The following is a 14,768-nucleotide window of genomic DNA, read 5'->3' on the forward strand; positions in this document are numbered from 1 at the left end:
CGAGTGAGTACAAATGGTGTTCTGCCCACAAGCAACTCTTCCTCTTTGCAATGAAAAAAAAAACAGACGTCTCTGGATGTCATGGTTACCAAAATATCACGCGTTGAATAAGGTGTTATCATCGGTTTACGTGGCCTTGCGTCCGATCGGGTTCAGCAGCCTTGGCTAGAGCGATAGAAAACAGGCCCCTTGTATCCTCTCTCTCTCTCTCTCTCTCTCTCTCTCTCTCTCTCCTGTCGCCTGTTCTGATACCACTTTCATTCAAAAGTTGTCTCCCCATAATATGGCGAGAGACCCAAGGTGTAGAAGTAAGGCGCGTGGCAGAGGTGACAAAATTAGACACAGTGAAATCACTGTCACTCCCACCATCCATCATTGGTGACACAGTGACGTGGAGCATATATTTACTCCTGCTGAGTGTTGCCAGCTCACAAGCAAAGAAAACGGGAAGAAAATAGCCAAAATATAGCCGTAAAAAGCCTAAATGTCTATCGACGCGCCTCGAGTCTTGCGTGATGAACATCTATCAATGTGTCATGAGTTTTGTGGATTAAGTTATTATTCTGGGCAATATAATATAGTACATTTATATCATGCATACAATAAACATTGTATTTATCTTATATTAAATCTATATTTGGTTGGTATTTAAAACATGTTAATTTTTTTAAGAAGTAAATTCTATCAGAAGAACAAATTAATTCTATTTCCATTAATTTCTATGGGAAAAATCTATTTGATATACGATTTTGCTGATATACAACAATCGTCATGGAACGAATTAAATTTGTATGTCGAGGTACCACTGTGTGTATATGTTACACCCCGTTTGTGAAATTGCCCATTTCATGAAATGGGCAAACCCAATTCATGAAATGAACCTAACCTAACCTAACCTAACCATTTCATGAAATGGTCTCTCCATTGCACATTTCATGAATTGGGTTAGGTTAGGTTAGGTTAGGTTAGGTTAGGTTCATCTCATGAATTGGGTTTGCCCATTTCATGAAATGGGCAATTTCACAAACGGGTATATATATATATATATATATATATATATATATATATATATATATATATATATATATATATATATATATATATATATACACAGGCAACCCCAACTTAACGAAGGTTCACACAATGAAATTTTGCTACAATGAAGGTTTCATTTTACTACCATCTGCTCGTTTAACGAACACCAAACTCACTTTAACGAAGTTTTATCCAGGTAATTTTTTCCAAGTTTGAAAGCCCCACCACATTATGCAAGCCGACAGGCTTTTGAATACACCAGCACCTCTCGTGGACAACACGAGCACCACTCGCTCCCCCTGTTCAAAACAATAACAGCGTCAGCAGCAGCTCATCTTCCCTCGCTCAACTTACCACCAAAATGCCCTGCAATGTCGCCTAGCGTTGTTAAGAAGACCAGGAAGTCTCTTACTCTCGATATTATTCACAGACATGTGAGAGGCGAGAAAACTAATAGCATTGCTTGCCACCAACTTGACTCCATCTACTGTCTCTACTATTTTCAAGTCAGCAGACTCTATTAAGAAGGCTAGTGAGATCGTATCTTCCTTGCAAGCTAAAAGAACCACCTGAACTTGTGACTCTACAATGGATAAAATGGAAAACCTTGTGGAAATGTGGTACATAAGTTTTGTATGTGATACAATGATGCACCCTTTGTTTACATTCCACAGATTGCCAGTTAGTGTCTTTCCCGTTTCACTCTCCCTCCCTTCATAAAGATCATCAATATTATAAAATTACGTATATATATATATATATATATATATATATATATATATATATATATATATATATATATATATATATATATATATATATATATATACATTAGTGTACATTATAATGATTTAAATTAAACTGTCTAAATGTTTAACTTCATAATTTTTACTTTCATGAAACCTTTCACTGTACTATGATGCACTCTCGCTTTGTTTACTCTCAATGGAAGTTCAAGTCAGGGGTTAAACTTGTTATAATCGGTTTGCTTAACGAAGTTTCGCTTAACGAAGGGTTTTTAGGAACATAACCCCTTCATTAAACAGGGTTGCCTGTATATTACCTACATGTGGTGTATGATAGAATTATAAGTGAATAATAAATAAGGAGAGAATGAAAAATGTGGAAATATGATAGAAACTGGTGCTACAAAAGATATAGAATATTAAACTTTTTTTTTTTTGTTATGGCCTATAGTGCCTGTGTGGCATACTTGAAGAGCATATGTGGGAAGTGCTGTTATGCTTCCGCCCATTAGTGGCGCAGACAATTTTATTTATAGTGGTACCCATATTAGGGCCCATATCACCACCCAAGCACATCTTTGGTGTAACCTAGAACATGAGTATCATGGTGACATGTAGGTAACTTTAAACCACTTGACAAATGGCATAGGTTCAAAGCGGTACATGGTGGGATTTGAACCTACGCGTGGATATGCCCAATCCCACACTCACCATCTTATCCACTACACCACTGCCTCCCTAAGTATACAATCTTATATTGACACAAAGATGGAATAGAAATAGGCTGACTGGTAAAAAGGATAAATGGATTTGTTGTGAAAGGTGTTAGGATGTGGACAATAATAAAGCTTGTTTTCATAAGGCTGGTGCCTAGAACAGAACCATGTAAAGAAAGATGTGCACAGGAGCTCAAAGTTGTAAAAAGAAGTCTACTTATAACTGTACTCTCAAAGAGATAACTACATACTTGAAAGTGAAAAAAAGAAAAAAAATTTGGGTGTGTTTTGATAGTCTTCTGAAACAATTACAAGCATAGGAAGAAGGAAAAACAGAAACAGATAAAGAATTTCAAACCTAACTTCATAATTTGCTGTCAGACTCAAGATAACATACACACCTGCCAGCATCCGTGTCTGTCTATTTATAGCTAAGTTGCTACTGCATGCCATGAACTCATCCAAAGTGACATTTTCCCACGTCTCTGTGTGATAACATGGCGGCATCTCCTCCTAGAAATAAGCATAAACAATAAATAACATAGCTGTGTAGTGGGCACAACTATCAAGGGTATATGCTGTGGAAATAAGAACCCTGAGAGAAAAATATTCAGTCACAAGAGGTGTGTGTGTGTGTATTTACCTAGTTGTACTTACCTAGTTGTAGTTTTACAGGGCCTGGGCTTTATGCTCGTGTGGCCCCGTCTCCATAACTACACTTATCCAATTCTTCTTTAAAACTATGCACACTTCCTCATTCAAAATGTTCCAAGTCTCAAAACATCTTTGCGGGAAACTATATTCTTTAACATCTCTCAGACATCTTCCCTTCCTCAGTTTCTTACTATGCGATCTTGTGCTTCTAGTGTCATATTCTTCTCTCAGGATTGGTTTCTCATTATCCACTTGATCCATTCCGTTAATCAATTTATAAATTTGTATCAGATCCCCTCTCTCTCTTCTCTGTTGTGTGTGTGTGTGTGTGTGTGTGTGTGTGTGTGTGTGTGTGTGTGTGTGTGTGTGTGTGTGTGTGTGTGTGTGTGTGTGTGTGTGTGTAATTCACTGTTTGATCTGCTGCAGTCTCTGACGAGACAGCCAGACGTTACCCTACAGTGTGTGTGTGTGTGTGTGTGTGTGTATTTACCTAGTTGTAGTTTTACAGGGCCTGGACTTTATGCTCGTGTGGCCCCATCTCTATATTTACACTTATTCAATTTTTCTTTAAAGCAAAGAGTGTGCATAGCTTTAAAGAAAAATTGGATAAGTGTAGATATGGAGACGTGGCCACATGAGCGTAAAGCCCAGGCCCTGTAAAACTACAACTAGGTAAATACAACTAGGTGTGTGTGTTTCACTGTTTGATCTGCTGCAGTCTCTGACGAGACAGCCAGATGTTACCCTATGGAACGAGTTCAGAGCTCATTATTTCCGATCTTTGGATAGGCCTGAGACCAGGCACACACCACACACCGGGACAACAAGGTCACAACTCCTCAATTTACATCCAGTACTTTCACGTGTAGTCCCAGTTCACTGCTAGGTGAACAGGGACTACACGTGAAAGGAGACACACCCAAATATCTCCACCCGGCCAGAGAATCAAACCCCGGTCCTCTGGCTTGTGAAGCCAGCGCTCTAACCACTGAGCTACCGTGTGTGTGTGTGTGTGTGTGTGTGTGTGTGTGTGTGTGTGTGTGTGTGTGTGTGTGTGTGTGTGTGTGTGTGTGTGTGTGTGTGTGTGTTATTCACCATGGTTGCCTGCTGGTCACCCAGCCAGTCTTCCCCATTACAGAGCAAGCTCAGAGCTCATAGACCGATCTTCGGGTAGGACTGAGACCAGAACACACTCCACACAACGAGAAAGCGAGGCCACAACCCCTCGAGTTACATCCCGTACCTATTTACTGCTAGGTGAACGGGGGCTACACATTAATCAAGAGGTTTGCCCATTTGCCTCGCCGCGCCGGGACTCGAACCTGGCCCTCTCAATTGTGAGCAGAGCGTGCTAACCACTACACTACGCAGTGTGTGTGTATGTGTGTGTGTGTGTGTGTGTGTGTGTGTGTGTGTGTGTGTGTGTGTGTGTATTTACCTAGCTGTATGTTACAGGGTTCGAGTGGGGCTCATAGTGACCTGTCTCCATATCTACATTTATCTAACTTCTTAAATTTGCACACACTTTCTGCTGTTACAATTTCTTCACTTAATCCATTCCAGATGTCTACTGTCCTATGTAGAAAACTGAACTTCTTGATATTCCTATGACACTGACTTTTCATGATTTTCTTGGAATGTCCTCTTGTTTGTCTGTCTCCCTGCTCTGTCAGTGTTACCAGGTCTTGTCTATCTATCTTTTCCATATTTATACATTGTTATCAAGTCTCCTCTTTCCCGTCTATCCTTCAAAGTTAGTAGCTCCATCTCTTTCAGTCTTTCTTCATAGGGAAGATCTTTTATTTCGGGGACCATCTTTGTAGCAGCCCTTTGTATCCTTTCTAGTTTCTTGATATCTCTCTGCCTATATGGCAACCATACCACTGCTGCATATTCTAGTCTAGGTCTTATCATAGTGGATAATATCTTTGTGTGTGTGTTTGTACACTTGCTAACTGAAATTCAATATGGTCTATGCCACAAAAGTGTAGTAAATGAATTATGTGAGACAAGAACTCTCTACCTCATTTTCCTGCCTTCAGGAGTGTTCTCCAAGGTAGGATGGCATGCTCCCTTCAAGTGATAAATACTGACCAAATAAATATGAAATCTGCTTTTCAAAGTTGTCTCAATACTAATAGAAAAGAAAAATCAAGAGCAATTATTTTGAATCTATCAGTCATCTATAATTCTAAACCATGGTCAATTTATGTCAGATAGCAAATTACCACTATTATTACTACTTTATGTGATAATCATGGACACTATAGTGTATCTTTAAGTGTATCTTTAAGTACTGATGACGAGGTCGCTGTGCAACTGATACAGGATAACCTAGATGGGCCCTGGTCGACCTTTGTTATCCTATTATTTATGTTATGTTACACTGACCAACTTCACAACAATTTAGTGATTTCATTACAATTTTTTACTCTGTCCTTCTGAGATTACCCAAGTGAACAAAAATTTTAATAATGATGATAGTATGTAACTGGTAATAATATGCAAATGAAAGTAAAATAGTTAATATTATGTACGAACATATAATACATGTAAAATCCTAATACTAACAAGCATAATGATAATTATTTTAAAGACAAAATAAATATATATGTAATATGTAGTACAGTCTGATATTAACTTCCTTAGTCAATACAAACTAATGAAGGCCAGCAGAAATAAAATAACACACCAAGTTCACAGTTCACTGCTAAACATCAAGAGGCACAGTGCACCAGCCCGACATCCATACCTTAGTGGCACGTCGCCCTTGGCACAACAAACGGGTGTTCCTCCATGTTGCTCCACGACGAACATGGTGGAATTCACTGAGAAACCGGTGAATGGGATGTCTTAGCATGGTGATATAGAAGTACCTGGGAGGTTGGAAAAAATATCTTACTCAGTATCTGTCCTTAGAAAACTATATAAACAGGGCAAAAGTGCCGTACATACATACCACTCTTCTCAGAAAAAGAACTTAAGTCCTGTGTCTTGCCTCTCTGAAGCTTAAGCTATATAAAACACACAAAGCAAGAGACAATCCATTTACTAAATACAGGTATTTCCCAATTTATGTGTGTTTAGAATATGCAATTCTGGAATAATATGAGGTAAGAAAAAACTTTTTTTTTCATATTACACAGATTATTTAGAATAACAATAATAATAGTAGTACATGGGTGATGATTTGTTACCTGCACACTGCTAGTTTGTCTGATATCTCACAACACATATCCTTCAACTTAATGTCAGCTGTGTTATTTGACTCATACACCTAACACAGACTAACAATATTCGACCTATACAATTCATTGATCATAGAAAAGTACACATAGAAGTAAATCAGTTTACTTCACCTTGGTGGTGATGAAAGCCAGCTGGCACACTCATCAGCTTCGTTGCTGCCACCAATTCAACAGCAAAACACATCACCAGCAATCCAGTGAACTAAACACACCATAAAAATACACCACCTCTCCACCTCAACAATTTACCACCAAACTAGACGAGAGTGCTCTTGAGAATCGACCCAGTCTGGCACTGGTCGGCCACTGACTGCCCCACTCAAAACTACCAACGAACCCACATCAACTCCTTAATCTTGACCTTGATCAAGTCTCCCTTTCTAAAAGCACCCTTATTTACACATATGTTTGTAAGACATACAAACATATACCTATATACCCACACATACAAATATATATGCATAACAAAGAATCTAATAAAACAGAAATATGGCCCAATCTCATACTTATTATAACAAGCTGAATGTAATCCTCCAGACTTGGTATGTACTGTACAGTTTAGTTCAGCAATCATGTTCACTTTATGCAATTTTCACATTACACGAACCCTTCAGGGATGCATCCCTCGCATAATTCAAGAAATCCCTTTACTGTACTGTATCACATGGTAGCAACATTATAAATGTAGTATTTTCACCTCTCAGTTCACCAAGACAGTGAAATGAGTCACCTCCATGTTCATGCTGTCTGTGGAATATGCTGAGATAGATATGGAGCATAGCTATGAATTAAGTAGCCAAGTGAGAAACACGTCAACATCAAATGTAGTATGTGTTATGATTTTTTTTCACTTTTTTCACACTATAAACTGTAACTTTGTTATGATAAAGGAAGGAAAATTGTTAAATATACACTTGCAGAATTTACAGCTGAGTTATATATAAGAAAAGCAATTAATTAAAGATATGGCAATGTGTTTCTGGAGCATGTTGTAATGCAGTAATTTACTTCACAAGTCAACAACAAGCTGACAGAATGGCACAATGCATGTATGTTTACTACCTCATGTTTGCTATCAATCACTTTTGTGAACAATTTATCCAACTAAAGTAAAAGGGCGAAGGTTTGGCAGTTCAGGCATATAATAAGAGAAATTCTGTGGAAGAAGAGAAAACATAGCAAAATAACACCACCATACAACAGTAACCAACTCCACCTACCTTCTCACAGCTTTCATTACATTCCATGACAATAACATGATGCGCACAACAGCTGTATGAAACATTCTAATGCACATACAAAGGCGAGACTTAATGGCACACTTGCATATAAATAAAAAATCAATTTTTGTCCTGTATGAAGTTAAAGTGTACCCACAAACTGGTGTGACTGATAATTATGATCTTCTAAACCAAGTCTGAATAAATGCATGCTAAAAACCTTCACATGACAAATGTCAATATGAAATTAATTCTTTAAGCCTAACAAACAAATTTTGCATTAAGGAATTCTGGGTTGCTGTACATAAGTTTATTAAGTGCAGCAAAAAGTCAATAAAGTTTGCTCTACCTAACTTAATTTAAGGCAATTAGTGGTTAACATACATGTACACCAAGATACCCCCTTCCTCAATTGACAGCATTTGATGATTATCAGTTGCTGGAGTACATACAAGAGAAGTGAGTTGCTTGTAGCAGGTTACCATTTTGGCTGTAGGGAGAGAGTTGTAATAGTAGTGGTATTGAGTTTGTGGTCCTGATATATGGCCCTCTAATGTACTAAATTTTCTTTTCTTCTTATAATGAAGAGAAGTTACATTCGTTACAGGTTGGGTGGCAGGAAATTTTTGCTGTAAAACAGGTTTTCCTGTTTACTTTTTCCTACTGTCATTTTGAAATTTGCACAATGATTTTACGTCAGCTCAAATTCTAGTTTATTACACAACTATTACAATCTCACGTGTTTTTTTTACAACTGCCATGATAGCAGAACTCACAAATTTCCTCTTGCAGTTTCTACAACCAGTGTCTTTAACTCCTCATAAGCCTTAACCTGCTCTTTATTAGCCAATGGGAAAATGTGAAGAAATATGGGTTACCAGTGGAGTGAGTGAAGAGAAATAGTCATTCTCCATCAAAATGTTGTGCATTATTCCAAATGCAGGTCTGCCATGAGATAAATGTACTCTACTTCAACTCAAATTTAAAGGAATTAACTCAGTCAAGGCTATGAAATTCATATTGAAAAAAGAACAATTTTCATAGAAATGTCAAAACATTGCCATACTAATCCCTGACAGACTCATTCATTGGTAGAATCTTGCCATTTTTATTGATATGCTGCACAGGCTTTTTTTACCCTCAGCTTTTTTCAAGACATTACTGGTCATACCAAAATTATAAACGATGACTGATTTTTGGTAATTCATAGAAGTCCTGACACTATAACAACTCATTTTCATTACATAATAATTAGAAAAATATTTACATGGATGTTAATTATTTACAACTGATGAATGGATGATGGTATTGAATATCCAGTAAGATAACCACATGGATACATACATAACAACACAAATGGAACCTCAAATTTGCTGTTTATAAATATCTCAACTATACATACGTTGAATAGGCAGCCTGAAGATTTGCTATTCACATACTAATACCATCAACACTGCCTATAATCTGTAGAATTAGAAGTGATTATAATTTGCAATTCCAAGTGGCTTTCAGATATTATTCTAATCTTAAACAGTAATACACTTACCTTCTCTTGATTTCATTATCCTCAAGTTTATCCATGACATCATCCACACAGCTGGTTAGTTCTGTCCAGTCCGCATGGAGGCCACATCTCCATCCAGTTGAGTGTCGGGAGAACAACCAAGTCTCAAATGAATTTTTGCCGGGCCGAAGGCAGGTGCACCTCTTCTTCACCCTTCTACGACACTCACACTGACGCGCCAAGTCCAAGTCTCCCACAAGGTGCTTTCCAAATGTTGTCCCACCAGTTTTCTGAATATGCAAAAACACTATGACATCATGGTCCTCGATGTCAAACTGAAAGTCTCGTGCCACCACATCATCAAAAGAGGGCCCCATGGCTGTCCGGGCTGTATTGAGGAGTGGCTGCCCAACCCCATCTGTTCTAAAGTGGAACTGGTCGAGAGTGTCACTGAACACATGAAGCTGTTTAGTGGGATGGATGTCATTCTTTCCTGACCTGACCAGTGACAGAGGTCTTAGAGAGCACACAGAGTCAGGACAGTAAAACCCAAGATACACAAATCCTGCTCCACCCATCAACGTTAATATAACTAGTAGGTATATACATTTTTTCCCTCCTTTCCGCATAAATGTTTCTTTTGGGGATGCAGAGTTGTGTTGATGTTTCATCCCTTTATCTAGCACATTATTTTCACTTCCACTCTCAGGCAGCAGTAAACTGAACTCCTCTGTCTGCACTTCACAGTCCACAAGTCTCATGCTCATCATATAAAACGAAATTCAAACAAGAAATCAGACGTCTCTCGTTCACTCCACTACTTCAAGCTCCATAATATGTTCGTATGTCGTGGCTGCGACTTCGAATGACTCACTAACATAAACAATCTATCCTGAACATCTGTAAAAGTATATTCAATATAAGTAGCTCTTAAAGTGAGTACTTAAAATATTACTCGATCTTAATTATTTTCTTCACAGCAGAGAAGGTATTTTGATACATATCAGAGTTACAACATGGCGGGAGCTTAGGACAATGTAAACAAAAGGATGACGTTCAGTATAATGCCCTGCAAGCAACAAACGGGGCTGTGTTCTCTAGTGATGGGCGAACTGAGTACTTTCTGCAAACCGAGTATTTCGGTATTGATTACACTGTGAAACCGAGTAAACCGAGTACGAAATGATTACTTTTCACTAACCTAACTTAACGTAAGGGAGAGAATCGTGTAAGAAAACTAACTTCTTGGTGTAGTTAGACTGAGGTTTTTAACTTCTTCTGTACAAGGTAGGCCGTATATCATGAGACCATGTTTCACTTGACTGTCAATGTTATTATAATATGAGAATGTGAATTATGTGCATGCACTTTTAGTTAACATTAGCAGATAATTTCTTTCTTGATATAACTAAAATAGAAAAAAATAATAGTATAATGGATATAGAATGCCAGAAGCTTATCATAGCGGGGCTCAGCGTCACGGGTCTCCACACTCCCTGCCTCTACCTCCTTACTCCTCCTCCTCTCTTCTTCCTATAACTCCTTACCCCTCCTCCATCCACTTCCTTCTCATTCCTTTCTCTCCTTCCCTCTCTCTCTCTCTCTCTCTCTCTCTCTCTCTCTCTCTCTCTCTCTCTCTCTCTCTCTCTCTCTCTCTCTCTCTCTCTCTCTCTCTCTCTCTCTCTCTCTCTCTCTCTCTCTCTCTCTCTCTACCCCTTCCCTCCATCTCCCTTTCCTAAAAGTCATGTCATATTACTTGACCCTGTTTTATTCCACTTCAACCAATAGAGTTGCCTCCTTTTCGCTCCTTCACTTTCCTTCCAATCTCCCCATTGATGAGAGAGAGAGAGAGATCATGTCCGTCACCTCCATCCTCCATCTCTCTCTCTCGTGTGTTTTTTTTTTTTATTGTGGGTAACGTCTCTACCCATCTTTATTAGGCATCACAAGGTGTGAAGGCAGCTGCCCCAGCCTTGCCGCAACCTGCTGTGACGTAATACAACCTGTGTATGTGTGTCAGGGAGACGGCTGGCTGATATGATGCTAACGCTGCCAACGGAAACTGCGAAACTGGCTAAATGCTAGTGGAGGGCAAGTTCCAGTACCAGTACCGGTAATACCGGTACCAGCCTCAACGGGACTGTACCGGTAAATTTTTTCGTACCGGTAAATAGCCGAAACGGTACTGAGCAAATTGTATACAGCGTGGAGGTGGCTCAAGGCGAGCGGTGATGGCTAAGAGTGAGTCATTTTCACTCTCGGTACCACTCCACACTGGTACCGACTGGCTGCCCTGGCGCGTCGGCGCGGTCTGTACTGGTACGACTGAATGTGCCGGCATCATTTCCGGTTCCGTCTAGCGTCTGTGCCGGGACTCTTGCTGCTTCCTACCGCTAAGAATGAATAATGTGTCGGCACCACACGGCGGATCGGTGGCCGGGACGGTTGGCGGTCTGGCGGACTGGCGTCTGACGGTGCAGTAACACTGCAGTTGGCCGGCATTTTACCATTGCATTTTTACTTCTACTACTACTACTATTACTGCTACTTCTATTACTACTACTGCTGCTGCTGCTGCTGCTGCTGCTGCTGCTGCTGCTGCTGCTGCTGCTGCTGCTACTACTACTACTACTACTACTACTACTACTACTACTACTACTACTACTACTACACATAGGATTAAGTGTACGAATATTACAGACAAGCCCAAATTATCTCATCCCGCTTAGGAATCGAACGCGGGTCCTCTCATTTGTGTGAAGAAGGTATTAAGTCAACTGTCAGCATCCCTATAGATTTGCTCATTCGTCCTTGACGGCTGAGGCCGTTAGGGGTAGTTAGTGCCGTTATTTTTCATCAACCGTGGCATAGTGCTGCATCATTTTATGTCTGTCTGTCTCTGATATATATAATGCATTACCAAATTTTCATCATATTGATTATCTTCTTGTGTATGTAGTATGTATGTATGTATGTATGCATGTACTCATGATAATAAAAACAAAATAATTGTGGTCAATGGTCAATACTCATTGATAACTGACTCAGTGATACCACTCTTTCTCTCTTTCTTCAGTCTCCGGCCGCGTGGCTCACGCCCCGCGCGAGACTCCCGTCCCGGTAAGGTGTCAGTATCATTAACATCTCGGTAGTCTCGGTACGCTCCTACTGGTACTGGTACTGAGTGTGCCGCGCTGGCCGCGCGGCTCAGTACCAACACCGCCACTCGGTAGTCGGTACCGCGGTACCAGCAGCGCGTGCTACTGGCCCCCTGCCTTATTCCGCCGGCCGAGCCGCGGTAGCTCGGCGAGACGCTTCTGTACTGGTACGACTGAATGTGCCGGCATCATTTCCGGTACCGCTTGACTCTTGTACCGTCTAGCCTCTGTGCCGGGACTCTGCTTTCCATGCTTGAGTTGAGTGAAGTACGGTGATGTAGAGGGTGTTTATGACTTGAATGGGAGGGCCAAAATACGCTAAAATTTTTACCTCCGCTATCTGTGATTTTTTATTTGAGGTTGTAGCGAAGTGTTTGTGTTTTCAAAAGATGGTTTATCATGAGAAAAGTGTGCAAGGCTCCTGAGAAGTTAAAGATGTGGACTTTAAGAATGATATGTAGTCCTGTTAATATTGTAAACAACGTCATTTTTAAATATTATTTTTCTAATAGGGCGAGTTGCCAGGTTTTGATATATCGAAATGATAGTCATAATTTTTGAAAAACGTTATCGATTCAGTTGAATGAAATTGGTGGGCTTTGAAATTGTGTTTAAGCAAGTCGAAGTTCTAATACTTTATTTAGTATATTTTTGAGCTATTTTTATTATTCCTTTTCTCGGCAATGTTTTTGTATTTTAGAAGTTAGTTTCGATTGATAACGAGTCAGAATTTTTATAACATTCGTGTCCAGCTGCCTTTTTGGGAATCCTCATTTTCAAAATGATTTGCGTAACGAATATATGTGACGTCATCAAGGAGGCCGACCCCCACCCCGGCTGGACCCAGGCCGATACCTGGCTCCAGGCCCGAGGTGTGGGGTGGTGTGTGTGTGTGTGTGTGGGTGGGTGGGTGTGTGTGTGTGTGTGTGTGTGTGTGTGTGTAATTCACTGTTTGATGTTGTGCAGTCTCTGACGAGGCAGCCAGATGTTATCCTGAACGAGCTCAGAGCTCATTATTTCCGATCTTGGATAGGTCTGAGACCAGGCACACACCACACAGTGGACAACAAGGTCACAACTCCTGATTTACACCTACTCACTGCTGTGAACAGGGTGTGAGGTATGGTGTGTGGTGTGTGTGTGTGTGTGTGTGTGTGTGTGTGTGTCAGCTTCTGGGTGTGTGTGTGTGTGTGTGTGTGTGTGTAATTCACTATGGTCGCCCGGTAGTCACCCAACCAGCCTACCCCATTACGGAGTAAGCTCAGAGCTCATAGAGCGATCTTCGGATAGGACTGAGACTGTGTGTGTGTGTGTGTGTGTGTGTGTGTGTGTGTGTTGCCTTATCTTTCTTTATGAGAGCCCACCAGCTGGAACCACTGACACCCAGCTCCCAGCTGGAGGGTGTTGGAGGGAAAGGTGGCTCTGTGTGTGTGTGTGTGTGTGTGTGTGTGTAATTCACTATGGTTGCCCGGTAGTCACCCAGCCAGCCTTTCCCATTACGGAGCAAGCTCAGAGCTCATAGAGCGATCTTCGGATAGGACTGAGACTGTGTGTGTGTGTGTGTGTGTGTGTGTGTGTGTGTGTGTGTGTAATTCACTATGGTTGCCGGTAGTCACCCAGCCAGCCTTCCCATTACGGAGCAAGCTCAGAGCTCATAGAGCGATCTTCGGATAGGACTGAGACTTCCCATTACGGAGCAAGCTGTGTGTGTGTGTGTGTGTGTGTGTGTGTGTGTGTGTGTGTGTGTGTGTGTGTGTGTGTGTGTGTGTGTGTGTGTGTGTGTGTTGCCTTTATCTTTCGTTATGGGAGCCCACCAGCTGAACCACTGACACCCAGCTCCCAGCTGGAGGGTGTTGGAGGAGGTGTGTGTGTGTGTGTGTGTGTGTGTGTGTGTGTGTGTGTGGGAGCCCACCAGCTGCTGTCCTGTTGTGTGTGTGTTCATGGTGAACCACTGACACCCAGTCCCAGCTTGGAGGAGGTGGCTGTGTGTGTGTGTGTGTGTGTGTGTGTGTCCTTTTCTTCATGGTGTGTGTGTGTGTGTGTGTGTGTGTGTGTGTGATTCACTATGGTCGCCCGGTAGTCACCCAGCCAGCCTTCCCATTACGGAACAAGCTCAGAGCACATAGACAGATCTTCGGATAGGACTCAGACTGTGTGTGTGTGTGTGTGTGTGTGTGTGTGTGTCTGAATGAATAATGTGTCGGCACCACACGGCGGATCGGTGGCCGGGACGGGTGGCGGTCTGGCGGACTGGCGTCTGGCGGTGCAGTAACACTGCAGTTGGCCGGCATTTTACCATTGCATTTCTACTTCTACTACTACTACTATTACTACTACTTCTATTACTACTACTACTGCTGCTGCTGGTGCTGCTGCTGCTGCTGCTGCTGCTGCTGCTGCTGCTACTACTACTACTACTACTACTACTACTACTACTACTACTACTACTACTACTACTGCTACTACTACTGCTACTACTACTACTAC

The 14,768-nt window shown here is 41.0% G+C and overlaps 1 protein-coding gene across 1 annotated transcript in view; it reads right to left on the minus strand.

The window, feature by feature from the left end:
* The window catches only part of LOC123504224 (heparan-sulfate 6-O-sulfotransferase 2-like), a 29,124-nt gene extending 18,983 nt beyond the window's left edge, over positions 1 to 10,141 (minus strand). The window contains exons 1-3 of the mRNA XM_045254579.1: positions 9,166 to 10,141; positions 5,904 to 6,027; positions 2,899 to 3,010 (exon numbers count right to left, since the gene is read on the minus strand). Coding sequence (XP_045110514.1) covers positions 2,899 to 3,010; positions 5,904 to 6,027; positions 9,166 to 9,893 — 964 coding nt within the window. The 5' untranslated portion in view covers positions 9,894 to 10,141. The remainder of the gene's footprint in view (positions 1 to 2,898; positions 3,011 to 5,903; positions 6,028 to 9,165) is intronic.
* Between the last annotated feature and the right edge of the window lie 4,627 nt (positions 10,142 to 14,768).

This window comes from Portunus trituberculatus, chromosome 15, assembly GCF_017591435.1.
Source record: "Portunus trituberculatus isolate SZX2019 chromosome 15, ASM1759143v1, whole genome shotgun sequence".
NCBI classification, from domain to species: domain Eukaryota; kingdom Metazoa; phylum Arthropoda; class Malacostraca; order Decapoda; family Portunidae; genus Portunus; species Portunus trituberculatus.